The 26,388-nt window shown below is 45.6% G+C and overlaps 1 protein-coding gene across 1 annotated transcript in view; it reads left to right on the top strand.

The window, feature by feature from the left end:
* Positions 1 to 21,190, top strand: part of STRA8 (stimulated by retinoic acid 8) — a 31,571-nt gene extending 10,381 nt beyond the window's left edge. Inside the window, exons 6-9 of the mRNA XM_032788526.2 lie at positions 4,928 to 5,198; positions 7,665 to 7,744; positions 11,004 to 11,115; positions 21,116 to 21,190. Coding sequence (XP_032644417.2) covers positions 4,928 to 5,198; positions 7,665 to 7,744; positions 11,004 to 11,115; positions 21,116 to 21,190 — 538 coding nt within the window. The remainder of the gene's footprint in view (positions 1 to 4,927; positions 5,199 to 7,664; positions 7,745 to 11,003; positions 11,116 to 21,115) is intronic.
* The last annotated feature ends 5,198 nt before the right edge of the window (positions 21,191 to 26,388 follow it).

Here is a 26,388-nt window from a genome sequence, read left to right as displayed (position 1 = left end):
TTGTCTGGGTGATCCCTGTACAAGTTCAGGTGTGTGAACATTACTAGCAGATTCCCAAAACTGCTCCTTGTGGTCACAGCCTCCCCAGTATTGTGCTACCATAGCCTGCCCTGTTTCAATTTGGAATCCAGTATGGCATGGACTTCACGTTATTTGTGGTCTTGAGCTGTTCAGAGGTGTGCTGGGCCTTGAGCGACCAGACAAGTGTGGCGGTTTTGCAGAGGCGGGCTGGCATGCGGGCTATTTGCCACAAGAAATGTGGGATAAAATGCTGAGAAAAATTTCCAAAACATAGGAAGCACTGCACCTCCTGTGTATTCCAGGGTACTGCCCAGTTGCAAATGGCTTCCACCTTTTTTTGGGTCCATCCTGATGCTTTCCGGGCAGTTTGGACAAAGTTACCTTTCTCTAATTTTGTATGTAGGCTATGCTGTTGCAGTCTCTTCAGTACATACCTGACAGGACATTTGTGCTGCTCATGGTTTTCTGAAAAAGACAAGTATATCACTGAGGTAGATGACTACATACTGGTTCAGAGAGTTTCTAAACACATCGTTAACAAAGGTTGAAAGGTCACAGGGGCATTAGCCAGTGAAATGGCATTACCAAATATTCAAAATTCAGGTCCAGAAGAGTGCACTTGTCCCTCACCCGGATATACGCAAGGGTCAGAGCCAGGAATCAGAGCCGAGAGTCAGAACCAGGGTATCTGGCATCAAGGAAGACAGGATCAGAGCTGGGTCCAAGGCAGGATCAAAGATGGGACAGGGCGAGGAAACGGGGACCAGGAACAAGGCAAGGACACAAGAACACAACAGGAGCTATCTCAGCAGACGGTCAAATCTGCCTTGTTACACGAATGGCGTCCTGGAACTTCCTTCATGCTTAAATAGTGTGCCTTGGCCAGTCAGAGGTCATGAGGGGTGCTGCTTATTGGGTCTTCCATGGGTGGCGCTTCCAGTGGTGCCTAGTCTCCCAGGGTTACAATACACTGACCACAGTTCTGCCAGGTGGTGGCGTAGAAGTGTTGGCCACCTAAAGACATGGACTAGCCCACTGGAGTCTTATAACTATTGCAATACCAATACATAATATATAGTCTTTTCCTTCTTTAACTCTCATTCAGATTCAGCTCAGGTGAATAGTCACGGAAAGTTGCTACCAGCAGGTGGCTGTTTGGTACTTATGTCCCTCTGAACTATCTAGACAGCTACACCGAGTTCATCACCATGGCATGTCTCATCACTGTACCTACATGAGATGAGTTTGGTGATGTTATTTCAGATTCCAGTAGACAAGTGTCCAAACAAGCACGCTGTTAAGTGGCCATCTTATTGGCAGTCTAAGCAAAAACAGCAAGGATTGAAGGGACGTGGAAACTGAACTCCCTTTCATCTGTAGACTCTTGGTTGGTTAAAGAACATCTGTTTGGGAGCTATTATAGCCATCTGTCTCCAGGCTGGCAAACCAGCATTTTCTATGAGCATAATAAATTATGTGAAAATACCCCAAAATTATTAAGCCCGTATAAGTACTGCTACCTCCAGGAACAGTGGAACAACTTTAGGCAGTTGAGTGATTGAACACTGCTGGTCTTAGGTTTTGGTGGGTTTTCTCCCTCAAGCTTTACAATCTTGTCTTGTCAAAATAGCAATTTTTAAAAGATTGAACAGCTTTGAATTGCTTTCTCGTACAATACATGGTGGTAAATCCGGAAATTTGTTTAAATGGGACATCTTCCAAAGAATCATTTTAAGCCCGATAAAACTTAATAGCAATGACTGGTGCATACACTGTCCTTCATATTACTTTGAACTTGAGCCTTTCATGATCTGAGAGCTCTAAGCACTTTACAACCCTTAAATTAGGGCTTGGTTTATATCTGAAAGTTAATTGTGAATTAAGGTAGCGTGTCAATTTAAAGCACAACAGCTGTCTTGTTTAACTGCATATGTGGACAGGCTTATTCTGGAACAAGAGTGCCTTATCCCTGTTTATGGTAATCCTCTGTGAAAGTGGATAATGCTGAGCAGTAACAGGGCACCCTTGTTTCAGAATAGGAGTGTCCAAACATGGAGTGACTCAGGAACAGTTGATCAGAAATAATTCTAGTGTAGATGAGCCCTATGCTTTGCAGCTCCTTTTTGAGGTGGGTATTATTATCCCCATTTTACACTGACAAAATGGAGGTCCTAAAGAAGAGGAAGGATTGTGTAGGAAGAAAGACAGTTGTGTGGTTCTCAGCTCTTCAGCATTTTATTTTGTCCTTGTTCAATGTGTGTCCGTAAGCTCTATTCACCATGCACTATTCAAACCTTGCTTTGCAGACAGAATTATAAATTTCCTCATGAGCTTTTCTATGGGACTCATCACTATATTCTCCGAGTGCTTCACAAACATTAATACATTTATTTTCAGAACTCCTTTTGAGATGAGTACTCCCATTTTATAGAGCTAAGTAACTGAGGCAAAGAGAGATTAAGGTCAACAGTATCTGCTAATTTTTGGTGCCCAATTTGAGATACATAGTTCCTGATTTTTCAGACTATTCAGCATTGTGTAGCACTTTAAGCACAGCTCCCACTGACTTCAGTCACATCTGTGAGTGCTCAGCACTTCTGCAAATCAGGCCCCAGGGTAACAAATTGGGCACCCATAAAGTGAGGAACACCCAATTGGTGCCTACTTGTGAAAAGTTCAGATTAGGTGACTTGCCTAGCATCACATAGGAACTCTGTGGCAAAAGCAGGGATATAATCTAATTTTCCAGAGCAGGATTCATCTGCTTTAAACATGAAACCATCCTTTCTCTTCCTGCAATCTTATGCCTCATTCACTACATGCCTTCCAAATTCTGCAGCGGAGGATGCATGGGTCCTACAAACAACAGTCTCCTTCATTATACAGTCCTGACTCATCCACCCTGTGCACTGAAAAAGAAAGGGTCCTGTGGAAAAAATAGGCTGTGATCATGTAATTAAAAATGTTTCATAATGCATATGCACAAAAGGGGTGAGTTAGGATTGTACAGATAGCCTTAATTCTCGCATTTCCTAAATTTTGAATGCTTAACTTTACAACTTTAATGTTTTTTAAAGCATTTTATGTGTAATTTTCCAGATTTTTAAAAAAAGCTAAATGGAAAAACAAAAATTCCAACATGTGGCATCATATTGACGCCCACAAGGGTGATCAGCAGAGTTGGAACCTTTACATCCACTGCATAGGCATCTGCCACTTGAGTTAAAAGAGTAACTTATAGCAGTAGTAGGTTGTCATCCTCTGTGTGAACCACCACTAGGAGGGATGAGAGAGACATGATTGTTAGTGGGTTTCACAGATGTTTGCTTTCAGTAGAGGAATGGGTGTGACTCAGGAATCTTGAGTTCCGTTCCAAGCTCCAGAGCTGAGCGTGTTCTATTGGGCACAAAATCTTCTGCCCATTCACCCCAAGTGTGATCCTATCCCCTCAAATCTGTTTTTATCCTAGTCCTATCACTTCCTGACCTCTGGCTTCTCATATCAGTCCCATTCTTCTCTCCTAGCCGGTCCCAGTCTCCACTGTTCAGGCCCTTCATCTCTGTCTTAGTCTCCTTGCCCAGCAAGTCCTAGGATCACTCCTCCATGCTCCCCATCCCGGTTTCCCCTCTCAGTCCCATTCTCACTTCCTCCTCAGCCCCAGTTCACCCCTGCTGGCTCCTCATCCAAGCTGTTTCTCTTCCCCACTCTGGCCTACAGCCACTCCCACTGCCAGCCACATTCCTTCTTTCTACTGGACATCCCAGTTTCAGTGTCATCTCCCCTGCCCTGACTTCTTGTTCCAATCTCTTTGACCATCCAGTGCCAGTCTCCCCACAACCGTCAGGCTCTTGGTCAGATCGGTCTCCCTTCTCCTTACTTCCTTTCCTACTGGTTCTCCACTGTTTCTCAGTCCCAGTTGCCCAGCCCAGCCTCTGCCTTGCTCCTCTGATCTCAGTCTCCCCCCTCCCCATTGCCTACTGGCTCCCCATCTTGTTATCCTCCATTTTCTTCCCCAGTTCCCAGGCTTCTTGTCTAGCCAGCTGTAATCTCCTTGCCCAGCAAATCCTAGTTTCCCTCTATCCCACCAGCCTCCAGTCCCAGTTCCCTCTTCCATGCTCTGTGTCCCAGAGTTCTCTTCCTGCTCCTCCAGCTCTTGTCCCCTCTGCGTGGGAATAAGGTTGTTTCCTCCTACACACTGCTTAAGCCATCAGTGATCACACAAGAGAGACAGGCTTCCTGCTCTCAGTTCTAGTGCCCACTCTTGGACACAGCAGAGCCTGCAGCAGCCCACAGCTGCAATGCAGGGAAAATCCTGCTCAACGCTGGGCAGGAGCATGCCCAGTGTGGATGATATCTTCAGGGAATTTAGCTGCTAAAATCTAATTCCCTACTGAGACTCATAACTTAGCCAGATTTGGGCATATTTTCATGGAGATGGCAAAGGCCAGACCTTGCCAAATTTCACATCCCTGCTCCAAAGCACAAGGGCACTATAGTCTCTCAAAGAAAAATGTTGCCAGAATTTTTTAACATGGCCAAAACAATGTGTTTTTCCCTAGCCTTGTTCTCAGAAACAGCTGAATTGTTTTGGCTGAAATTTTCCAAAACAATTCACCCTGAAGCAGACACCCAGCATGGAAAATTTCAACCCAGTTAAAGTTTGGCAAAGTAAGCAGCAGCTGAAAACAGATTCTTATAATAGTGAACATTGGGCAACCTTAATAACAAGTGATGCTTCCAGCCCCACCTATATTAAGAAGGGTAATTGTGCAACGTCCTGCTGTGAGTCAGCAGCATTGGTTGGAATAGCATCTAAAACTTATTTCCCAATCGCTTGTTGGTCAAACCATTAGGCTGCTCCACCATAAACTGTTTTAAAGAGATGTCTCCCTTCCTCTTGTTACAGGTACCTATATTTTTATAAACAGACCGTGGACCTGCTGGTTGAGAATGGGATTGTGTGCACCGAAGAGGTCACGCTTCCTGTCGTCTCCACAACTGTTTCCCACCTGTGGCAGAATCTGCCAGAGGAAAGGAGAGACAGCATCTTGCAGTACTGTAGTCAGAGACAAAGTATACTCCCAGACCCTAAGGCAGCCTGCACTGAAGGCAGTATGAGGAACAGCAGAGCTAATAGTCAGGAAGCCAGTGGTTCATTGGTATCCACACCCGAGGAGGTAGGTGCCAATTACTACTAAGCTTTCTGCTTCAGAAGTTCCAAACTGCGGGAAAGTTGCTAGCTATACTGAGTGTGCATCTCTTAAAGGGGAACACATTACTTTAATTAAACCTTTCCATAAGCAGCATAATACACAAGTGAATATCATTAACAGGATGGCAGTAAATGTTTACACTGAATTCTCTCTTACTCCTTAGCAGATCCCTAACCCTGCTCTCCTGTGGCTGCCAGTTTTTCAGTTTTGTTAAGGTATCCCCAAGTACACTGGGCTTTTAATGGCAGTAGTACTGCTGATCTGCACTGAAGTGAGGAGTCTGTCTGTAGGTAATAGTTAAGTTTGCTCCAACTTAGGAGAGAGGGAGTGGGGTATCACAGTTCAGGGCAATTACACCCATATTTCCCCTCTGTGGTGTAACAAGGGCACACAGTCATGGGCAGTGCATGAGCCAACCATTGGGGGGAGGCTCGTCCCTTCCCCTTCTGCCTGAGGCCCCGTCTCTCCCCCACCAGTAGCCCCTGGGCCCTCCACCCCAGCCCTGGGCCACCCACGCACCCACAGCCCCAGAGTCCCAGGCGAGCGGCACAGCCCCAGCGCCAGAGTACTGGGCAGGTGGTGTGGCTCCAGCGCCCCATCCCCAGTGCCTCAGCTCTGGAGCACCAGGCACCGTGAGCATCGGCCCCAGCTGCAGGCCACCCTAGGCCTAGACAGGGGGAAGAGCAGGAAGCTGAAGGCGCTATGGGGGTGGAGTGTGGGCAGGACCACACCGGGCTGTTCGGGAAGACTTTGTCCTGGCCTGTGATACCCGTTGCCCATGGACGCACTGTAAGCTCCCTGCTCCTCAGCCGTCACCTCTCTTGGGTGAAGACACACATCTCTCTCCCTCATGACTGGGGGTTTTCCACGCTGCACAGTTCCCTGTCTGCACTGTGTTTTTCCCATCAAGCCAGACTAACTAAAAACAGGCCATCACCAGTGCTTTACTTTCTCTTCAGAGACTATAAACAAAAGTTATAAATTACCATGCACCTCTTCCTCAGCAAAAGTTCCTATATGCATACTACAAGCTTACTAGTCTTGTGGGGTCTCAGTAGGCCAATGTCCTTCCAGCCTTTCCCAGGAAAGATTGGGGACACCCTTGGACAGAAGGTCCTGTCCATTTGCTGGATCAGAAAACAGGCCCTGAGTCAGTTTAAACTCAGGTTATATATCCAAAAGTCCATCATTTGTTGGCCTCTGGAGAATCCAGTCTGAACCAGTGTATGTGGGCCTCTCTTGGTGGTGGTACTTCTCCAGAGGTTTTATAGCCTGAGTGAATTTACCTACTCACCCCCACTGTTCTTACTTCCTGAAGGGCTGCGGTCACCCTCCCCCATGGAATTACATAAATCCCTAGCCCATAATGCTACATAAAATTAATCCCAAAGATATTGCAGGAAATGGCCATATCTGTCGGGGGCCATAAGAATAAAGATGACATACACCTACCTTCGCCTCACAAGTCCTGCTTGGAACACAGCTATGCTGGACCCAACAATCAGCTCCCAGATCATAAGGGTTTTCTTTATAATAGCATTTTATAACAGTGGGTAATAAAACTGGACTTAACTTTCATACAACAGCTTCCCCACTTCAGTGTAGTCAATTGTACAACTGAAACTGCTGGTCCAGTGCATAGAGGGGTGAGGGCTCAGCTCAGATGGGAAGTCAGTGACCACGTGATGGCTGGAATTTTTTTAAAGAGAATAAGCAGAAGATAATTGATTGTACACATTTGTTGAAATGCTGTTTATGTGAGTGCTCAGCTGCTCAAAGAAAGGTTGTGTATTTTTTTAGTGGTGTTTTAGCAGTATTTACCTTTAATGCATAAGTGCATTGCAGCAATAAGTCATCTCAACTGGAAGGAAGTTAGGCCATTCTTGTAACTGGCCTACTTACAAAATGGTATTGGCGGGTTACATGTACACCAGGAGTAACAATGAACATAGCAGGATGGGTGGATGAGCTCATGGAATGCTACAATGCAGTTCTGGAATTTGGAGCACCCCAGGCTTCATTGCAAGCTGGAGCTCACAGCTGAATGAGATTGCGTGGGCACCAGCTGATACAGCTGAGATCTTTGGCTGTGCACATCAGTAACAGCTAGCAAAATAGACTGGGAAGCACTTGTATAAGCCATGCTTTTCATTGAGGTATTTGGAAACCATTGGCTTAAATCCAGTTCCTGGAAACTGACAGTCTGGATGGAACTGATGGATCTTTTGCCCTATTATGTAGTAATGAAAGTAATTTTTGTCTGGCTTTACAATATATTATTATTGGTCCAGTCTAGGAAATAAGCACACCTGTCTAAGGGGAAGAAAGACTTCCTAGATTTTAAAGACTTAATTATCGAAAACTGTCGTAGGCTGGATAACATTGTGCAGCGGCTGATAGTTTTGACATCTAAAATGTTTTCTTTGGTAGATACTATTTGAAGATGCTTTTGATGTTGCTGCTGGTTTCCTTGACAGAAATGAGACTCAACAAGCAATGTCCAGTCCAGGGTAATTATAAACACACCCAATCTGGTAGCCAGCATCCTTATCCTTTGATGCACATTAATAAGGCAGCTTCCATATTTATGTCCTCCTCCCTTAGGTCTGTTAAAGACAACTGCTTGCAGCAACTTGCTCATGATCATACCATTTGTTATGGTGTAAGAATTGGTAAGCTTGCAATTAATAGACATTTTACATTAGAATGGAAAGCACCCTCTGTGTTAATCTCATGAGTGCCCAGTTAGTACTAGAAATGGGATCTTTTTGATTTTCTTCATCAGCAGTTGTAGTCTTCCCCACTGTCATAATGTAGGATTCCTAAAGCTGTCTGTTGTTTCCCTCACAAGATCTAAAGAGGTCAGGAGGTGTTCTCTGGATAAGTGAGCTGATTTTGAACTGTGTTCTTCAGTGGAACAGAAAAAGTCTTTTTAGTAGGGCTATTGATTAATCACAGTTAACTCATGCGATTAACTCAAAAAATTAATTGTGATTAAAAAATTAATCATGATTAATCACACTATTAAACAATAGAATACTAATTGATATTTATTAAATATTTGAGATGGTTTTTACAGTTTCATATATATTGTATTCTGTGTTGTAATTGAAATAAAAGCGTATATTATTTTTATTACAAATATTTGCACTGAAAAAATGATAAACACAAGAAATAGTATTTTTCAGTTCACCTCATACAAGTACTGTAGTGCAATCTTTGTCATGAAAGTGCAACCTACAACTGTAGATTTTTTTTTTGTTATATAACTACACTCAAAAGCAAAACAATGTAAAACTTCAGCGCCTGCAAGTCTACTCAGTCCTACTTCTTGTTCAGCCAGTCGCTAAGACAAACAAGCTTGTTTACATTTACAGGAGATGCTGCTGCTCTCTTCTTATTTACAGTGTCACCAGAAAGTGAGAACAGGTATTTGCATGGCACTTTTGTAACTGGAACTGGAAGGTATTTATGTGCTAGATATGCTAAACATTCATATGCCCCTTCATGCTTCGGCCACCGTTCCACAGGACATGCTTCCATGCTGATAATGCTCTTTAAAAAAATAATGCGTTAATTAAATTTGTGACTGAACTCCTTGGGGGAGAATTGTATGTCCCCTGCTCTGTGTACCTACATTCTGCCATATATTTCATGCTACAGCAGTCTCGGATGATGATGCAGCACATGTTCATTTTAAGAACACTTTCACTGCAGATTTCACAAAACGTAAAGAAGGTACCAATATGAGATTTCTAAAGATAGCTACAGCACTCAACCCAAGGTTTAAGAATCTGAAGTGCCTTCCAAAATCTGAGAGGGACGAACTCTGAAGCATGCTTTCAGAAGTCTTAGAAGAGCAACACTCCAATGTGGAAACTACAGAACCCAAACCACCAAAAAAGAAAATCAACCTTCTGCTGGTGGCATCTGACTCATATAATGAAAATGAACATGCGTTGGTCCGCACTGCTTTGGATTGTTAACAAGCAGAACCCATCATTAGCATGGATGCATGTCCGCTGGAATGGTGATTGAAGCATGAAGGGACATATGACTCTTTAGCACATCTGGCAAATAAATATCTTGCGACGCCGGCTACAACAGTGCCATGAGAACACCTGTTCTCAATTTCAGATGACATTGTAAACAAGAAGTGGGCAGCATTATTTCCTGCAAATGAGCTATTGGCTGACCAAGAAGTAGGACTGAGTGGACTTGCAGGCTCTAAAATTTTACATTGTTTTATTTTTGAATGCAGTTTTTTTGTACTTAATTCTACATTTGTAAGTTCAACTTTCACGATAAAGCAATTGCACTACGTTACTTGTATTAGGTGAATTGAAAAATACAATTTTGTTGGTTTTTTACAGTGCAAATACTTGTAATAAAAAATAAATATAAAGTAAGCACTATACACTTTGTATTATGTGTTGTAATTGAAATCAAATATATTTGAAAATGTAGAAAAATCCAAAAATATTTTACTAAATGTATTCTATTATTAACAGTGCAATTAATCACAATGAATTTTTTTAATCTCTTGACAGCCCTACTTTTTAGAAATAGTCTCCTTCACCCTCTTTTAATATTCTAATACAATAACAAATATCTTACAGAGCAGAAATGTAGTTTGACCTGAATAGTAACATCAGAGAAAGGAAAGATCTATTACATCAAGTCCTTCCTTGTGCAAGGGCTGTGTGTAGTCCGTCAAGAGAGAACGTGTCATCATTCTTGATCTCAGCCAGTAGCCCTAGCAAGGGCAAGGATCGTGCTTCTTAATAGAAAATCCATGTGATGGCTCAGCTGTGAAGTACTTTCACTGCAGGTTGTTTCTTGGGTGGGATTTTCTCTCCTTGCAAGTTGTAAGTTTAGGAAGTAATTGTCCGGAAGTTTAGAAGGTCCTTTAACATGTGAGGTGTGATTTGCACTTAAACTAAAACTACACTTCACATTGCTTGAGCAATGTAAATGAGAATAAGTCCTTTTAGATTGTTAACCAAACCACACTCAAATATATAATAAAACTGAATTAAATGTGTACCAGTTAAACAACAAGTGATTGTTTTTAAAAAAATTTGGGGAAGCATTCAGGCACACTGAGTTAGAGTCCCATCTGCACATGTCCCTAGCCAGCTCTTACTTTAGGACAATTGGGTCTTTTTTTTGTCAGCCTGTGGTTTCAAGCAGCTCAGGCCCAGAATTAAAAAAGATTTGCTATGTGCATTGGCAGAGTTCTGTGGGAGCTCAGGAGAAGATGCAAGGCTGGAACTTCGGAAGTCAGGTTCAAGATTGGCAGAGCCTGCTGGAGAAGTTGCCCAGCATATGGCCACAGTGTGGCTGTTGCTAGTTGATATTCTCAGTCAACTTTTGTGATGACATAAAGCTGTCTCATTCATTCAAAATGTAACATAAAAAATAAAAGGCCTTAATTTGAACAAGGTGATGCTATAAAGCATGCAGGCTGCCAGGTAAATATGACTGTTACCTTGTATTATAATTAGTGTACATTTTTCTCCTGGAACAATATTATCACATCTGCCACGTACCTCTGAATTGCTTTGCTTTGATAATTGTTTCTTGTATCACATTTCTATATTTGTATAATTTATTGTGTAATGATATCCCCGTTGTTCAATTGTTTGCTTTTATTTTATTAATCCAGAAAATAATTATTAAGGTTTGTAAATAAATAAAAAGGAAAAGAAATGAACAGAAGGAGACAGGGGACTGGAAATTAAATATAATTTCTACTTCCATTTTCAGCTCAATGTTCACAGGCTGCACCTCAGAAAATCCAGAGGATAACCACCGGCTCTACTTGCAGATCACTGGTTTCTTAAAGGGTCTTTTCTTTGCTGACACACAGTTTCCCCAGGTAGGCCTTGCCAAAGTGTTTATTATAGATGAGGCAGCATATTCCTCTGAATAACAGATTGGGATTTCCATTTGATGTGCCTTTGCTCATATTCCTCAGGATCATCCAAACTGGAATCTTAGGCTTCATTATTTTTTTTTAATTCCTTCCATTCCAAAGATTAATAGACTCACCATTTAGGGGCAAGGGTCAGTTGTTTTATTTTAGATGCTACAAAAGACATGGGGGCTAAATTTAACTTTTGAATAACTTCACTGATATCATTGGAGCTGACTGGCCCAGTGGACAGAAAGTCATTCAGATTGCAGATTGTTTCCTCTCCCTCTCATCCCAGTACTACACAGGGAGATTGGGTCAGCCTGTGAGCTGCAGAATTTGCATGGGATGTGGGGACCCAAGGGAGTCCCTAAGTAAATCCTGTTTGCAAATTACCCATGGTATCTGATTTAATGTAGATAACAGCCACACACTACACCTAGGGAATAATACTACAAGGCAAAATACAACCTGCAAGATTCTTGGTTTGAAAGCAGAGGTGCAGCTCCACATCCCAGTAGCCACAGACTCTCCACCCTGCCCCTGACAGAGTAGCTCCTGCAGGCTCTCTGTTAGCTCAGGAAATTGGGCAATGCTGATGGCATAAAACACCCAGGACGGATGAGCTAGTGTCCTTAAGTTTCATGCATATGACAAAGGTGTGGTGGCAGATATAACTGTAATCAGGATGCACAATGTGTACCTGACTGAATAATAAAATACAGCCCATGGTTACCTTTCCCTCTAACTGTGGCGCAAGAACAGTACTGATCAGCTGATGGGTTTTATAGACGGTCAGTACAAACTAATTAATGCTGCTTCGACCCCTCTCTCATAGAATATACAAATTTATGACTGTGACAATTTATACATACATCAAATGCAGCTGATCTGGACAAGTTTCTGGTCAGGTTCTCAGTGTGGCTAAGGCACCTCACCTGCAAAAATACTTGTGAGAGAACCAGGCAGAAGAATGGAAAGAACTATGTACAACACAGTGCAGAAGGAGAGGCCTAAAACTGAGAATGGGAATGTTTAGATTATGTGGAAGGAAAATATTTTTATCGGGGAGATCAGTTATGCAATTATATAACTTGTCCAGGGCTGCTGGTTTGAGGCCTTGTTGTAAGAGTTGCTCAACTGCAGATAAGATAAAACATTATTTTAGATCTAGGGTAGAATTTTCAAAACTGTGTTAAGTTAAAAAGTCAGTGGATTTTAGGTCCCTAACCTGCTTAGGTGCTTTTATAAATTCACTAGAAAGCTATCTAGGTGCATAGGTATGTTTGACCATCTAGCCCTTAGAGCCTAAGTCACACTGAAGTAAATGGGACTTAGGAACAGAAGTGCTTAAGTCACTTTTGAAAATAGGACTTAAGTTCCTAGATCACTGAGGTGCCTTTAAAAATGTTAACTCCCCCTCCTTCCCCTCAATTTACAGAATCTTGCACTGGTGCAATAGGAGGGACTTGATGAACTATGAGTGTGTCTAGACTGTAGAGTAAGCTCAGGCTCAAGTCATACCTCCCTTCCGTCTGCACAGAAATGTGTCTGACCTCGGGCCAGCAAGCGCTCAGCATCCATGCCTTAAGATGGGCCCAAGTCCCATCCAGATTGCACTATTTGGCAGCATGGATGCAGTTTGGGCCCCGATCTGCCAAACTCGCATCCTGAGAGTCTGCCAAAACTGTCCCACAATCCCTTGTTCCTAGCCTTTCTATCCCAAGACTAGCCAATCAACTTCCAGGAAGCTGAGGCAGTCCCCTGGTTCAAATTCAGCTGCTTGTCATTTAACCCTTCCATTTTATTCTGATTGCTGAAGTACTAAGAGAGCAAACCATCTCCTGCATAAGCTATGGCCACTGAACAGAAGTCCTTGTCAAGAACACTGCTGCCTGGTCATAGGCCCACAGTCAGCTTCTGGCAGATCTGTGGTGTGAGGCGAGCAAGATGTTCCACTCCAGTAAGAATCCCAGAAATGGCCATGTATGCCAAGAAATAAGCAGACAGTGCTGGGATTCAGCGGACTGGTGACTGTGAAGGGAGCAGATTAAACAGCTGACGAGTGACTACCGGAAAGCCAGGGATGAGAATGCACACCTCTGGGAACTCCCTATCATCCTGTCTCTTTAACGAGGACTTTGACTGGGTGCTGGGTACTGAACCACCAGCAGTTCACAATGGCCTGATCAGCCGGGATGGCAGCCTTCTGACCCCTAAATCTAGTATAACACTGGAGGGGAGCCAGCAGACACTGGATCAGGTGACTGGTGCTCATACCGGTCCCCAAAGAGGTTTGCCTCCAGAGCAAACACAGCACATTCTGAGGCCATACTCAGAGGAGCTGTTTGATGACTCCCTGTGCCCCGCCCATAGGAGCAGCCTGCCATGGAACTGGCAGCAGAAGAAGAAGAGACAGAACATAGCCCTGGAGCCTGGTAAGTGTTTGGCTCCACATTTTTTGTTAATATGCCAATAGGAGGGGTTTCTGGGTTATGACCCAGTGCAATTTTTATTACAAGTCGTGGGTAGCTGTATGTGTCCACTAATGGCAAAATGCACGCCAACATCTTGGCATCAAAATGTAATTGAGCACCACATGGTGAATTCAGAATGGAGACCGGAAAGCACAAACAACAGTTAAACAAGCATTTCAGATTAAATTTCTACTAGATCCTCACACATTCTTACAGAGATGTGCTGGGATGTTAAAAGTAAGAACCGTCTGTTGCTTTCCCTTTTAGTACATCACACCGTGCAAATCAGCCACAACACAGCATAGCGAGCCGCCTGTAACCAGTAAAACGTACAGGGAAATGTAGTGAGTGGGTGATGAAATCAGTGGCCAAAATACAGCAGGAGATTGTATGTAGTCAAGAAGTTGCCAGGGAAGGTGGGGCTGTCTGTGCAGTTTTATGAGAGTTTGTATTATCGTGTGGGCTTGCATGTAGTCCATAGGTCGATCTAGGTAGAGTAGGCTGTAGCGTAAGCAACAAGGAGACAGTAGTCCATGTGGATGCTAAATTAGCATCCAGTTGATTCCTCCCAGGAATTGTGACCCAATCTCTGATGGTGATAGCTGCAAACTTTTCCTGTAGTAGGAACTCCAGATAGGGGGAGGGCATATTTTCCAGGCCCACCTTTATAGGACACCAGCTCACACCACTCACAGGTGTGTTGCTCAGTCACCATAAGCTTGAAAATCTGTGGCATACACAGCTGACTTGCCACCAGTGGCATGGACTAGATCAGCAGTTCTCAAACTCTAGGTCGGGACCCCAAAGTGGGTTGCATTTTAATGGGGTCGCCAGAGCTGGCTTAGATTTGCTGGGGCCCAGAGCCAAACCCAAACCCCACTGCGAAATCCCAAACCCAAGGGCATCAGCTCTGAGTGGCAGGGCTCAGGTTACAGGCCCCCTGCTTGAAACTGAAGCCCTTGAGCTTCGTCTTTTGGGGCGGTGAGGCTCGGGTGGGCTTAGTCCCCCCTCCTGGGATCGTGTAGTAAATTTTGTTGTCAGAAGGGGGTCATGGTGCAATGAAGTTTGACTAGACTAGATACTAGAATGTCTCCTTGCCATTCAGGACCCTGCAGGATTGTTAAGTCCTACAGAATGTAGAAGGCCTGAAAGCACTGACAAACCTCCAAGCTACAGTCATCTGCATTTTTTAAGCATTTTAAAATTATACCTCACAATTTTTTGTGTGCTGTTTTCACTCTGTTTAACTGAGTTGTGTCCAGGGAGTTCCTGGGGTACCAGAGCATTCCGCTGAGAATATATGGAGCTGAGTTTTACAAAGGGATTAATTTTGGCCTTGACATTTCACAGACACTTTTTCTGAGGAAGCACTGAAGCTTTTTTGAAGTACTGAGACGATACTGTACAGTTTGATGTCTGCTTTCAGGCCCTTCCACCTCTGCAGCCCAGTCACAGTCTAGCAAGTGCCTGGGACTTCGAACAATGATGAGTGTTGAAAGAGGAAGCATTTCCATGATGAACTTACAGTGGACATCCTGGACAGGGCCAGCCATCAGGACCAGTACCACAGGGAAAAGGATTCACGGCAGATGGAAAGACATCAACAGGTTGCAGAGCACAAGGAGCGAATTGCAGCACATGAGGAGAGACTTGCACCACAGACTGTGGTGCAAGAACAGCCCTTGGGAGAGGAAGATAGAGTGCAGTAGAAAGACCTGTTTGAGAGGCTGCTTGCGCCAATGGCTGCAAGACTTGAGGCTCCTGCCCCCTCCACGCTATGTCCTTAAGTGCCCTCTGTGGTACCATGTCCTGCAGACCAGGAATGCATTAGATAATACCATGGTTGGGTGGCCCATGCAACCAGGACTGAATGCTAGTTGTGCAAGGCAAATATATCCCCAGCAGTCCTCCACACTACTGCAGTCCTCCAGCCTCATGCAGTGGCACCAAGTGCACACTAAAGAAGCTAGAAAGGAAAAGGAGAATGGGCAGCTGGGGACACACAGAAGTAGGGACTGTATTTGTACTGATTTTACTTGTTTGCACTTGGAACAGTGCAAAACAGTGAAATATGTTTGTGTTATGCACTTTGTTTTATCATCACTTTTGATGTTGGTTTATTACTGGTGTTTTAATGGCACCTGGCCTGACTGACAATATTGTTTTTTTGGTATTACTGCCAAGTTCACAAATAAACGCTTACTTTATTTTAACGTGTATTTTCATCACTGCATCACGTCATATAATATGTGTTTCAGAGAATAAAGACAAGACATGATAAGGCACAGCTGAGAAGTTGTGTTCAAGCACAGTTTCTCACTATATATTGTGGCAAAGTTCCTCCTCTACTCTGGTGGGTCCTGCGCTTATTGGCAGATTTGCTCACCTCAGTGATCTTCCCCACAGTCTGGATCAACTCCTCCTGTGTCTGATCAGGAGTTGGGAGGTTTGGGGGGAACCCGGGCCCTCTCTCTACTCCAGCTTCCAGCCCAGGGCCCTGTGGATCGCAGCTGTCCATAGTGCCTCCTGTAACAGCTGCATGATAGCTACAACTCCCTGGGCTACTTCCCCATGGCCTCCTCCAAACACCTTCTTTATCCTCACCACAGGAGCTTCCTCCTGGTATCTGATAACACTTGTACTCCTTTGTCCTCCAGCAGCACACCCTCTCACTCTCAGCTCCTTGTGCCTCTTGCTCCCAGCTCCTCACACGCACTTCCTCTCCTCTGGCTCTTCCTCACCTGACTGGAGTGAGCTCCTTTTTAAACCCAGGTGCCCTGATTAGCCTGCCTTGATTGGCTGCAGGTGATCTAATCAGCCTGTCTGCCTTAATTGGTTCTAGCAGGTTCCTGATTACTCTAGTGCAGCCCCTGCTCTGGTCACTCAGGGAACAGAAAACTACTCATCCGGTGACCAGTATATTTGCCCTCTACCAGACTCCTATAGCCCACTGGTTTGGGTCTGTCACAATATATTCAGATCAGTCCATAAAGAAAATCCACAGTTTATGCCACAAAAGCCTCCATCCACTGCCCATGTTGTATAAGCAGTCATCTCTTCCAGAATTAATAATTCATGACAATCACACACACACGCCTATTCATAGCATACAGCAGCCGTACTTCATTTATGTACAAATTGCTATACAAATAAATCCATAAATGTACTAGTCTCCCTCTTCCATTGGTCCAGGCAAGTCCATAATATGGGCTCATACAGCAACCCTGATTTCTATTGGCCGGGTGCATCCTGCTGCATCTGTGACAGGTGCACCTTCTGGCTGCATGTACCATTCAGCAATCCATTACTGTCATAGGTCCACTCAGTGGCAAATGGCTCAGCCTTTGGATTCACAGGGAATGTGAAGACCACAGAAAGTCACAATAATGCAGACAGCATTGATGCCACTGTAAACCGCTGGCGGGAGTTCAGTCTGCAAAGCACACATTCAACCACCATTCTGCAACTACTGAGAGTGTAATTAAACCTTCTTTTTCCAAGGCCTTTGAGATCAGGATACAGTTTCATAAGCCGAAGCAAAAAGTGGTACACGGAGTCCCCTAGAATAACAGTGGGGACAAATACTCCATAGGACAATGTCATTTGGTGGCAATAGTGTCCTGGCCTGTCCATGAAGATAGACTCTCAGTCGGGGGAAGACCCTAACATCATTAACTTTTCCGTGGAGCCCACATTGGTGTCCATAAATCAGCCTCTGTGGTCTACAAGGGCTTGCATAACAATGGAGTAGTACCCTTTGTGTTTATGTACTCGTGTGCTTTTTGAGGAGGGCAAAGTCCCTTCAATGGCCTTAGTGCAGTTTGGAAACCCCATTCTCTCAAAACCAGCAGGTACTTCAGGCACATTGTTTATGCCTACCACCTGCCTGATTGCCTCAGAAACCTCTGCCACCACTTTAGGCTCATTCGACTTCCCAACACCAACCTGGTTAGCAAGGGACCTGTAGCAATCTGGGGTAGTCGGCATCTAGATGATTATAACAACCCACTTCTGCACCAGCATGCTCACTCTCATACATGTGTCACGACACTGGAGGATCAGGACAAGCTGTTCACAAAGGCTCCAGAAATGTAGCTTTCTTCATGCAAAAGTTTTGTGGCCATTGCTGGTCATCCCAGATCCACATGACAATGTGCTGTTACCAGTCTGTGCTTGTGGTCCTGCTCTGAAAATGTCAGTCTACTGAGCGGGCATCAGAGTCACATGCAGCCTCAGCCAGTGAGAGTCTGCCATGTCTGTATTGTCCATATCCTCCAACAGGTGCCTTCGGTAGTTCAGAAAACATGACTAAACTGTCCACCACTATCTCATGGATGCTGTGCCTGTTTCCTGAACCAGGTGAAAGCCCAAGCAGGACACGTTCTTCAAATGCTGATGCTTTCATGTTGCTGGCTCCAGTTGCTGGGTTGAGGGTGGGTGCAGACCGAAAAGATGGCTTGGCTCGATGAGTTGGCAGGTCGTGACAGCTTCCTGTAATGTGCTATGGGAAGGACAGCCATATTTTTCCATAGTGCACCATGACGAAGAAGCTCAAGTGGCTACAGCTGGGGAGGGTGCTAAGAAGCCTGGGATGGGATGGTTTGACTTGAGTCTGAATATTGCAGTGTGGTCATGTGCGCACAGGTGTGAGACACAGGTTCAGCTATTCTAAACCTAGGGTCAACAGTCACTATGGATGTTCAGTACCAGGCTTACAAACTCCAAGCCCGTGGGCTTGAGTCCCACACACCCTGGGCTCACATTGCAGTTTAGACATAGGTCAAAAGACCGCCAGCTTTTTCACCTCTGCTTCACTGACCTCCCAAGAGACACTGACTCTCCTTAAGTCTGTCCAGGAGAGGGACTCATCCATCTCTTAAGTTAAGGGAAGTAGGGCCTGATCCTGAGCTACTGTAGTCAGTGGGATCCACAAAGCTAGGAGCCTTAGTCCCACTTTTAGGCACCACTGCGATCCACAGAACCTCGCTCAGCTGCTATCTATCCCTGTAGGTGCCTAAGTTTTTAGTCTGGACATGCACACTGCAGCCTCATGCTAGGCACCAGGCTAATTCCCTGGCACAGCTGCCTCACCATGGTGTCTGGCCAGCCAAGCAGCAGGGGAATTCACTGTGACAGGTTGGATCACAGAAACCCCCTTGGGGCTGCCAACTGATGTGCCAAGACTACTTCTGCCCCTGCTTTCCTTGCCAGCTTGGGACTCCAGCACCCTATCTTGTTGAGCCAGAAATGCTAGCCTGCTGCAACACAGATCGAGGGTCTGGTCCATGCCCCCAAAGCTGCAGACTTAACTGAAAGCAACTTAAGAAGTGTTCTTGTTTTCAACACTCAGATGCCCAACTCCCAGTTGGGTTCAAACCCCAAATAAAAACATTTTACGCTGTATAAGCTTTATAAATTGTTCACCATCTATAACACTGATAGAGAGCTATGCACAGCTATTTGCTGTCCCCCCCCCCCCCGAGGTATTAATACACACTCTGGGTTAATTAATAAGTAAAAAGTGATTTTATTAAATACAGAAAGTAGGATTTAAGTGGTTCCAAGTAATAGCAGACAGAACAAAGTGAATTACCAAGCAAAAAAAAAAAAACACGCACGTCTAAGCCTAATACAGTAATAAAACTGAATACAGATAAAATCTCACCCTCAGAGATGTTTCAGTAAGTTATGTTTTAATAAGACTGGACACCTTCCTAGTCTGGGCACAATCCTTTCCCCTGGTACACCCCTTGTTCCAGCTCAGGTGGTAGCTAGGAGAGTTCTCATGACTGCAGCCCGTTTTGGTCTGTTCCACCTGCTTATATATTTTTTGCATAAGGCAGGAATCCTTTGTCCCTCTCTGGGTTCTCACCCCTCCTTCTAAATGGAAAAACACCAGGTTAAAGATGGCTTCCAGTGCAGGTGACATGAGCACATGTCACTGTAACACTTCCTTACCCACTTGCCAGCACACACATATACAGTAAAACAGAGACATCTTCAGTCAATTGTCCTGGTTAATGGGCACCATCAAAATTCCAAACCCCTATTAATGCATAGAACTACAATAGGACCTCAGAGTTATATTTCATATTTCTAGTTTCAGATACAAGAGTGATGCATTTATACAAATAGGATGACCACATTCAGTAAATAAACTTTGTAATGATACCTTACAAGAGACCTTTTGCATGAAGCGTATTCCAGTTACATTATAATTACACTCATTAGCATATTTTCATGAAATCGTATAGAGTGCAACATCACATTCACAACCTGGGAAAGATGGACTTTTGGCTGCCTAAGTTGCCTGCAGGGACCCAGTCTGGAAAGCAGCCTCTGAGCACACGTACCAGATTGGGGCCTCAGACGAGTTCACACAAAACAGGTGGCGGAGCAGGGGAGAGAAGGCGCCAACCACTGTTATAACTTTGTGGATAGAATATTTAACCAGGCTCTGTGAGTTGTTTGTCCCCCCCAGTTCAAGTTCCCCCTTCTGAGGGAAGCAGGGATTTGAACAGGGATTGCTACATTGCACGGGATTGCCATAACCACTTGGCTATGGAGCCAACTTTTTCTAGCCCTATCAATATGTAAATATTGCATTTTAACGAAGTGGAACAGCTTCAGCAGGAGAGCTTGAGGGAGACCCACCTCTGACTATTCATAGGCTAGTGGTCAGGGCAGTCTCCTGCTATGTGGCAGATCTCTGTACAAATCCCTTCTCTCTTCAGACAGAGGTGGGACACGATGTCTCCCACATCCCAGGTGAGTACTCTATCCACTAAGATGAAGATTGCAAGGGAGCAGTTCCTCCTTCCACCCCACCCTGTTTTGTTTCAGGTCCTGCACCTAGTGTATAACTTCCCCCAGTTTGTGGATCTCTAACAGAGCTCCGTGTAGCCTAGACCTAGGCATCTATCTTCAAGAGAGGGCCGGAGCTGAGGACTTAAACCACTGGTGGGTGTCTCCCATTGGCTAGCTTAGGTAGCTTGCATGCTAGCTTTGTGAATTGCATTCTTGGGTGCCTGTCTCTCCTCATTCAGTGTATAGGTGCCTAGGCACCTAACAGGGCTTTGTGCATCACAGTGTTGTTCCAGTGATTGCCTAGGCAGCTAAGCGCTAGGCAGTGTGACCCTGAGCATTGCAACACCTATGTCCCTTTGTGAATCCTGCCCACAATATCTTGTGAGACGTACTCAGCCCCTTGCAGATTAAGGACCTAAGAGGCGACTATGTGCCCATTGCACTCAGTGAAACCTATAAATAATGTCAGCTGGACCAGGACTGACCCCTACTTTCTTAGCAATTGGAAGGGAGACTCTTCAAACAGCCAACACACTTCTGCTGACATGTGTCAGTGGCTGACTGAAAAGGGAGGGAGTGCTCACTGTCCCTTTGCTGAAGTATGCAGGTGCCAGATCACCAGGTTTCTAATGACCACGATCAGCTTCTGTCTCCCCTATTACCCTGCTTGTGTTTTCCAGGAAGAGGCTGTTCAGTTTGACTATGAGACTGTGATGCTGCAGTGCACAGAGACCTTTGATGATGAAGATTTGTAAATACAAGTGTCTCCGTTAACTAAAACATTACAGAGCATTGCTTGACGTGCGTGGCCCCTGAAGAGATGCTGCACCCGTTTCAGTGAGCTGCGTCAGGGCATGGATGGAGAAACTGTGTTGAAGTGATTCGTTACTGTTTACTGTACATTCTCTTATCAGTGCTTTTGTGCATCAGTTACATAATTTATATGTTAAAATGTTTTAGGTTACAGCTATTTATAAAGTTTTAAAGGAAAGAGATGGTGTAGTGCATCTGTTTTCGTTCGATTGGTTTTGTTTGGGGTTTTTTTGTTTTGTTTTTATACAGTAGACTTTGCATTTCATCAGCAATAAGGTTTTGTCAGATCTCTTGTTTTTACAAACCAAGGGCCAACACCAAAATCAAAAAATATTATATATGCAGAAAAACTTTCATGTCATGTACAAATGCAGAGAGGGTAATTTGTACTGATCTAATATGTCAACTTGGCCACTAGTCATGTCTCTCATATTCATAGCGTTTATGGCCAGAAAGGACCATTAGATTGTCTAGTCTGACCTCCTGTATATCACAGGCCATTAAATTGCACCCACTTACTCCTGGATTGAGCTCAGTAATCACATTTGACTAATGTATAACTTGTGTTTGATTAGGAGGCATGAATTCTAGAAAAGCATCCTGTCTTAATTTGACAACATCAAGAGATGGTGAATCCACTGCTTCCCTTGGTAGTTTGTTCCATGGTTACTTACCCTCACTTAAAAAAATTGTGCCTTATTTCCAACTTGAATTTTTCTGGCTTCAGCTTCCTGCCCTTAGTTTATGTTCTGCCTTTCTCTGCAAGATTAAAGAACACTTTAGTACCTGGTACTTTCTCCTTGTGCTTATTATACACTATAATCAAGTCACCTCTCAAGGTTCTTTTTGATAAATTAAATCGATTGAGCTCTCAAGATAAGGCATTTTCTCCAGCCCTCTTAATCATTTTTCTGGCTATTTTCTGCACACTCTCCAATTTTTCAGCAGCTTTTTAAAAATGTGGAAACATCTTTTTTTGGAGGGACTGGGAATGAAGCAATAAAAAACTGCAGCCAGTGATGGTTGGGATTGTCCGCAATCTCACCTAACGATGAGCTTCAAACAAACAAAACCCAAAACAGGATTGGCCACGTGCTCAATCAATCTCCTCTGCGCGGTGCATTGTTGACAGGTTGCTGAAGAAGAACAATGCGTAGAGGTCTTCTCCCAAAATAGTGAAGAAATAATTCTCGTTTGCACTTGCAAAACACCTTTCAGTCAGAGATCTCAAAGTGCTTTACCAACACATGAATTAATCACCATCCAATTCATACATAACCTAAGGCCCAGGGCAGTTAGGTGACCTTGTCCACAGTAAGTCTATGGCAGAACTGGAAATAAAGCACAGCAGTGCCATCTCCTAGGCCCCTGCTCTAATCCATAGATTAGTTGTTCCCAAACTGTGGCCCTCAGCAAGCACACAGCGCATCATAACATGGAGACCCCCCCATGGCTCCACATCTGTCCCTGTGCCCACCCCCACAACTTGGAGTGGCAGTGGGCCCCCCCCTTCCAGAGAAGCAGCAGCATAGGGCCCTTTTCCCCCTTCAAGAGAGACAGCAGCTGTGGTCCCCAACTTTCTCTGAAGAGGCAGGGATGGTAGCATGGGGGCTCCCCAATACCTTAGGAACCAGAGTGCATCAGCCTCGGGGGAGAAGTGGGGGAGACAGACCCACTACGCACATCTGCCACACATGGTCCTGTCTGCTGGTATTGGCTAGTAGGGGCACCCCAGAGTAGTGGGATCTTGGAGTTAACATCCCATTAAGATAAACAGGGCACTTCAACTCTCAGAGCTATTGTTTGAGGCCCTCTGCAAATTCAGGCAGTTGTCACTCAGTTCACATGATTTTTGAGTTTTTCTTTGCAGCCATGAAGGCTAAAAATCATTTTAAAAAAGTGAAAGCTGATAAAGTTTACTCCTGGGGGAATTTTGTGCCACTGTACAAATACAGAATTGATGTCCTCCACAGATTTCCCCTCCACCCCTGCAGAATAATTGATTCTAACGGGGAGGCAAAGGGAAGCTGCAATTACACCTTTTGCCTACCAAAGGCTGATGTGGTGCCAGAGGAGAGCACAGCTGGCTATGGGCCAGGACAGCCAGCCACGGCAAGGGAGGGGGCAGAGGCTGCCTTTCTCACAGCACCCTGCCTGCTGGGCCAGAAGAGGAGGCATGGGCTATGGGGGGATGGACTGAGTGGGCCACACAGGACTGCTGGTGGGGTCACACAGAGGGGTTTGCAATGGCTTGTGGAGGGAGGGGCAGACTGAGCACAGGCACAGGAGCTGCTGGGGTGACAACATTGAGCCAGGACTGAATGGTAGTGGGGGGTGCAGGGACACCTGGAGACAGGGAAAGTGGGGGTGCAGAGCCACATGGAGATAAGGGCAGCTGTGCCTAGCTAAAAGGTGAGTGGAGGAGCAGGCACACGTGGGGACGGGGGAAGATGTGCCTGATTGAATAGGAGAGGCTAGGGGTCACCCAGGGGCTGCATGGGGGAGGCTCAAGTAATTTGAATCAATAATAGGGAGTGTTTTTGACACAGTCTACAACTGGCAGAATTGGATTTTTTTAAATAATTTTGATGGACAATATCAATGTTTATTTTTAAAGCATTTTTATTTTTATCAATCAGTTTTCACAGTTGATGGAAATTTTGTGGCATGGCAGACAATTATTTAATGACAATAGAGCTTGAGATTCAAAAAGTTAAAGCACCAGAGTGGCGCCACCATGATGCGGTATAAGGGGCACTGCGCGCTCCCCTCACCTCAGTTCCTTCTTGCCGCCAGCGAAGGTGCTTTAGAACTGCTCTGCTCCAGCTCTGCTGTAGCTTTCCTTCTTGGACTCTGTTAGTTCATAGTTATTAGTGCCTCTAGTTTTTTTTTTTAAAAAGGTAGTTTTAGTGCACCAGGGTCGGGGTACGTATGCCCCGTGCCTCAGCCTTTAAGTCATGCAACACTTGCAAACAGCCCATGCCCATGAGTGATCCACATGCGGACTGTTTACACTCTGTCGGAGAAACCCATCTCAGCGATTGCTGTAAGATTTGCAAATCCTTCAAACCTCGGACAAGAAGGAGCGGGACATTTGACTCTGAGCCATTTTGATGGAGTCAACCCTAACCCCAACTCCACTGCACCGAGCACTGCGGCATCAGTGCACGGTGACCCAAAGGTGCCCTACACCAGTTGGCATTGCTCCCCGTCCACAGGACACTCCAAAAAGGCAAAGAAGAGGTCTTCTTCATTATGGCACCGGAGCAAGACTGGGGCAGAGACTAGATCCGTGCTGGGCAGCTCTCAGTCCCCATTGGCCTCACAGCCTCCGACTTACGTTGAGCAGGTTGGCCCACTCCAGGCTGGCCTCCCTGGATGCCAGTGGCCACATTCGGGTGCTCTCCATGCCGTAGGCCCTGCAGGTGGCTCAAGACATTATGTATCTGCTGGTAACGGTAGCTCCACCGTCATCAGCTCCCCGGTCCAGAGGTAAGCCACCGCTCAGACCCCCACAGTTGCCACCTGGATGGTACTGCTCATGGTTGAGGAAAGGTTCCCGACGCTGTTCCCCGCTCAGTGACCAACCCATGTGCAGTCCACGCCGCTCATTGTTGACCCCCACCAGGTTGTCTGGCTGAGTACTGACTGGCAGGGGTTCCAGGCACCACTCCTCCTCGAGATAATGTAGACCTCGCAAAGAGAGGGTGTCCTGTCGAGACCGGGACAGATGGCACCGGAGGTTGTTGTCTCAGAGAAACTACCTTAGCCTCTCGTGGTACGGGCATCAACACCATTCCTGTTCTTCATCTCTCTCGAGGTCCCCACCATGGCACAGATCCTGCAGCACCAGGCGTCGATCACCAGCACCCTACCATCGCGAATCCGCCTTTTGGATCCAGTCGTGGATCAGCCGCTACCAGCTGTACTCCTGCACCTCCACACAGGGATCATTGTCTCGCGGTCAGCACCGTTCCTGATGCCACCAGTCATCCCAGTCCTGGGATAGCAGTCGATCGTATGCCAGCCCGGCCTCCCTTCAGAGTTGTCAGTCAATGGGCCAGGCTAGTCAGGCTGGACAGCCCACTGTGCTGGTGCCACAGCAGATGCAGTGGCACCGGGCTCCTTGGCCAGTGCCATGGTACCAATGGGCTCCAGGGGCCCAACACAGCCTCTGGTGGTGGCTTGCTTGGTGGCTGGAGCCTCGGAAAGACCGTCAGCCACCCTTTCTCAGCTTCCCAGAAAGGAGTTAGTGGAGTGTTCATCCCCAGTCCCATGCTCAGAAGGGGTCCAAGTGGTGGGACCTATGGGACCAGTGAGGATGCAGAATACCACACCTCCATCCTTGTCCTCCCGTGGTGAGATGATCACAGCCCCTCCTCCTCCTGTCCTGCAGGAGGACATGAAAGCCCACCAAGAGCTGTTGAAAAGGGTGGCATCAAGCCTCAACTTACAATCTGAGGGGGTGGAGGAACCCTTGGATTCCCTGTTCAACGTCCTTTCGGCTTCAGCACCGGGAAGGGGGCTAAGATCTCGATCGCCTTGTGGCAAACCCCAGCTTCCTTGTCCCTCATCTCTAAGAGGGTGGAAAAAAAGTATTTTGTGCCCGCCAAGAAGCACGAATACCTGTATACCCACCCTATCCCCTACTCTTGAGTCGGTCAACCATAGGGAGTGGCAAGGTGAACCCGCTCCTACTCCTAAAAGTAAGGACTCAAAGAGACTAGATCTATTTGGTAGAAACGTTTATTCATCCTCAAGCTTCCAGCTACGGGTGGCGAATCACCAAGCCCTGCTGGGTAGATACAATTTCAATTTTTGGGACTCCTTCCAGGAATGTGATAAGAAAGAGTTCAAGGCTCTGGTTGAGGAGGGCATGGCTGCTGCCAGGCGGCCCTTCAGGCAGCCTCGGTTGCCACAGATACAGCTACAAGGTCTATGGCCTCCATGGTGTCCATGAGGAGGGCGTCGTGGCTCCTGCTGTCTGAATTGTCCAGCAAGGCACAAAACTCCTTACAGGACCTTCCGTTGGATGGCAAGGCCCTGTTTGTGGAACAAACAGACATGAAGTTACATGGTCTGAAGGACTCCCACATGATATTAAAGAGCCTTGGCATCTATGTCCTGGCCCTGGCCAGGA

The sequence above is a fragment of the Chelonoidis abingdonii genome, chromosome 1 (genome assembly GCF_003597395.2).
Source record: "Chelonoidis abingdonii isolate Lonesome George chromosome 1, CheloAbing_2.0, whole genome shotgun sequence".
In the NCBI taxonomy this organism is placed as follows: domain Eukaryota; kingdom Metazoa; phylum Chordata; order Testudines; family Testudinidae; genus Chelonoidis; species Chelonoidis abingdonii.
This window is presented reverse-complemented; position numbering and strand designations above follow the sequence as displayed.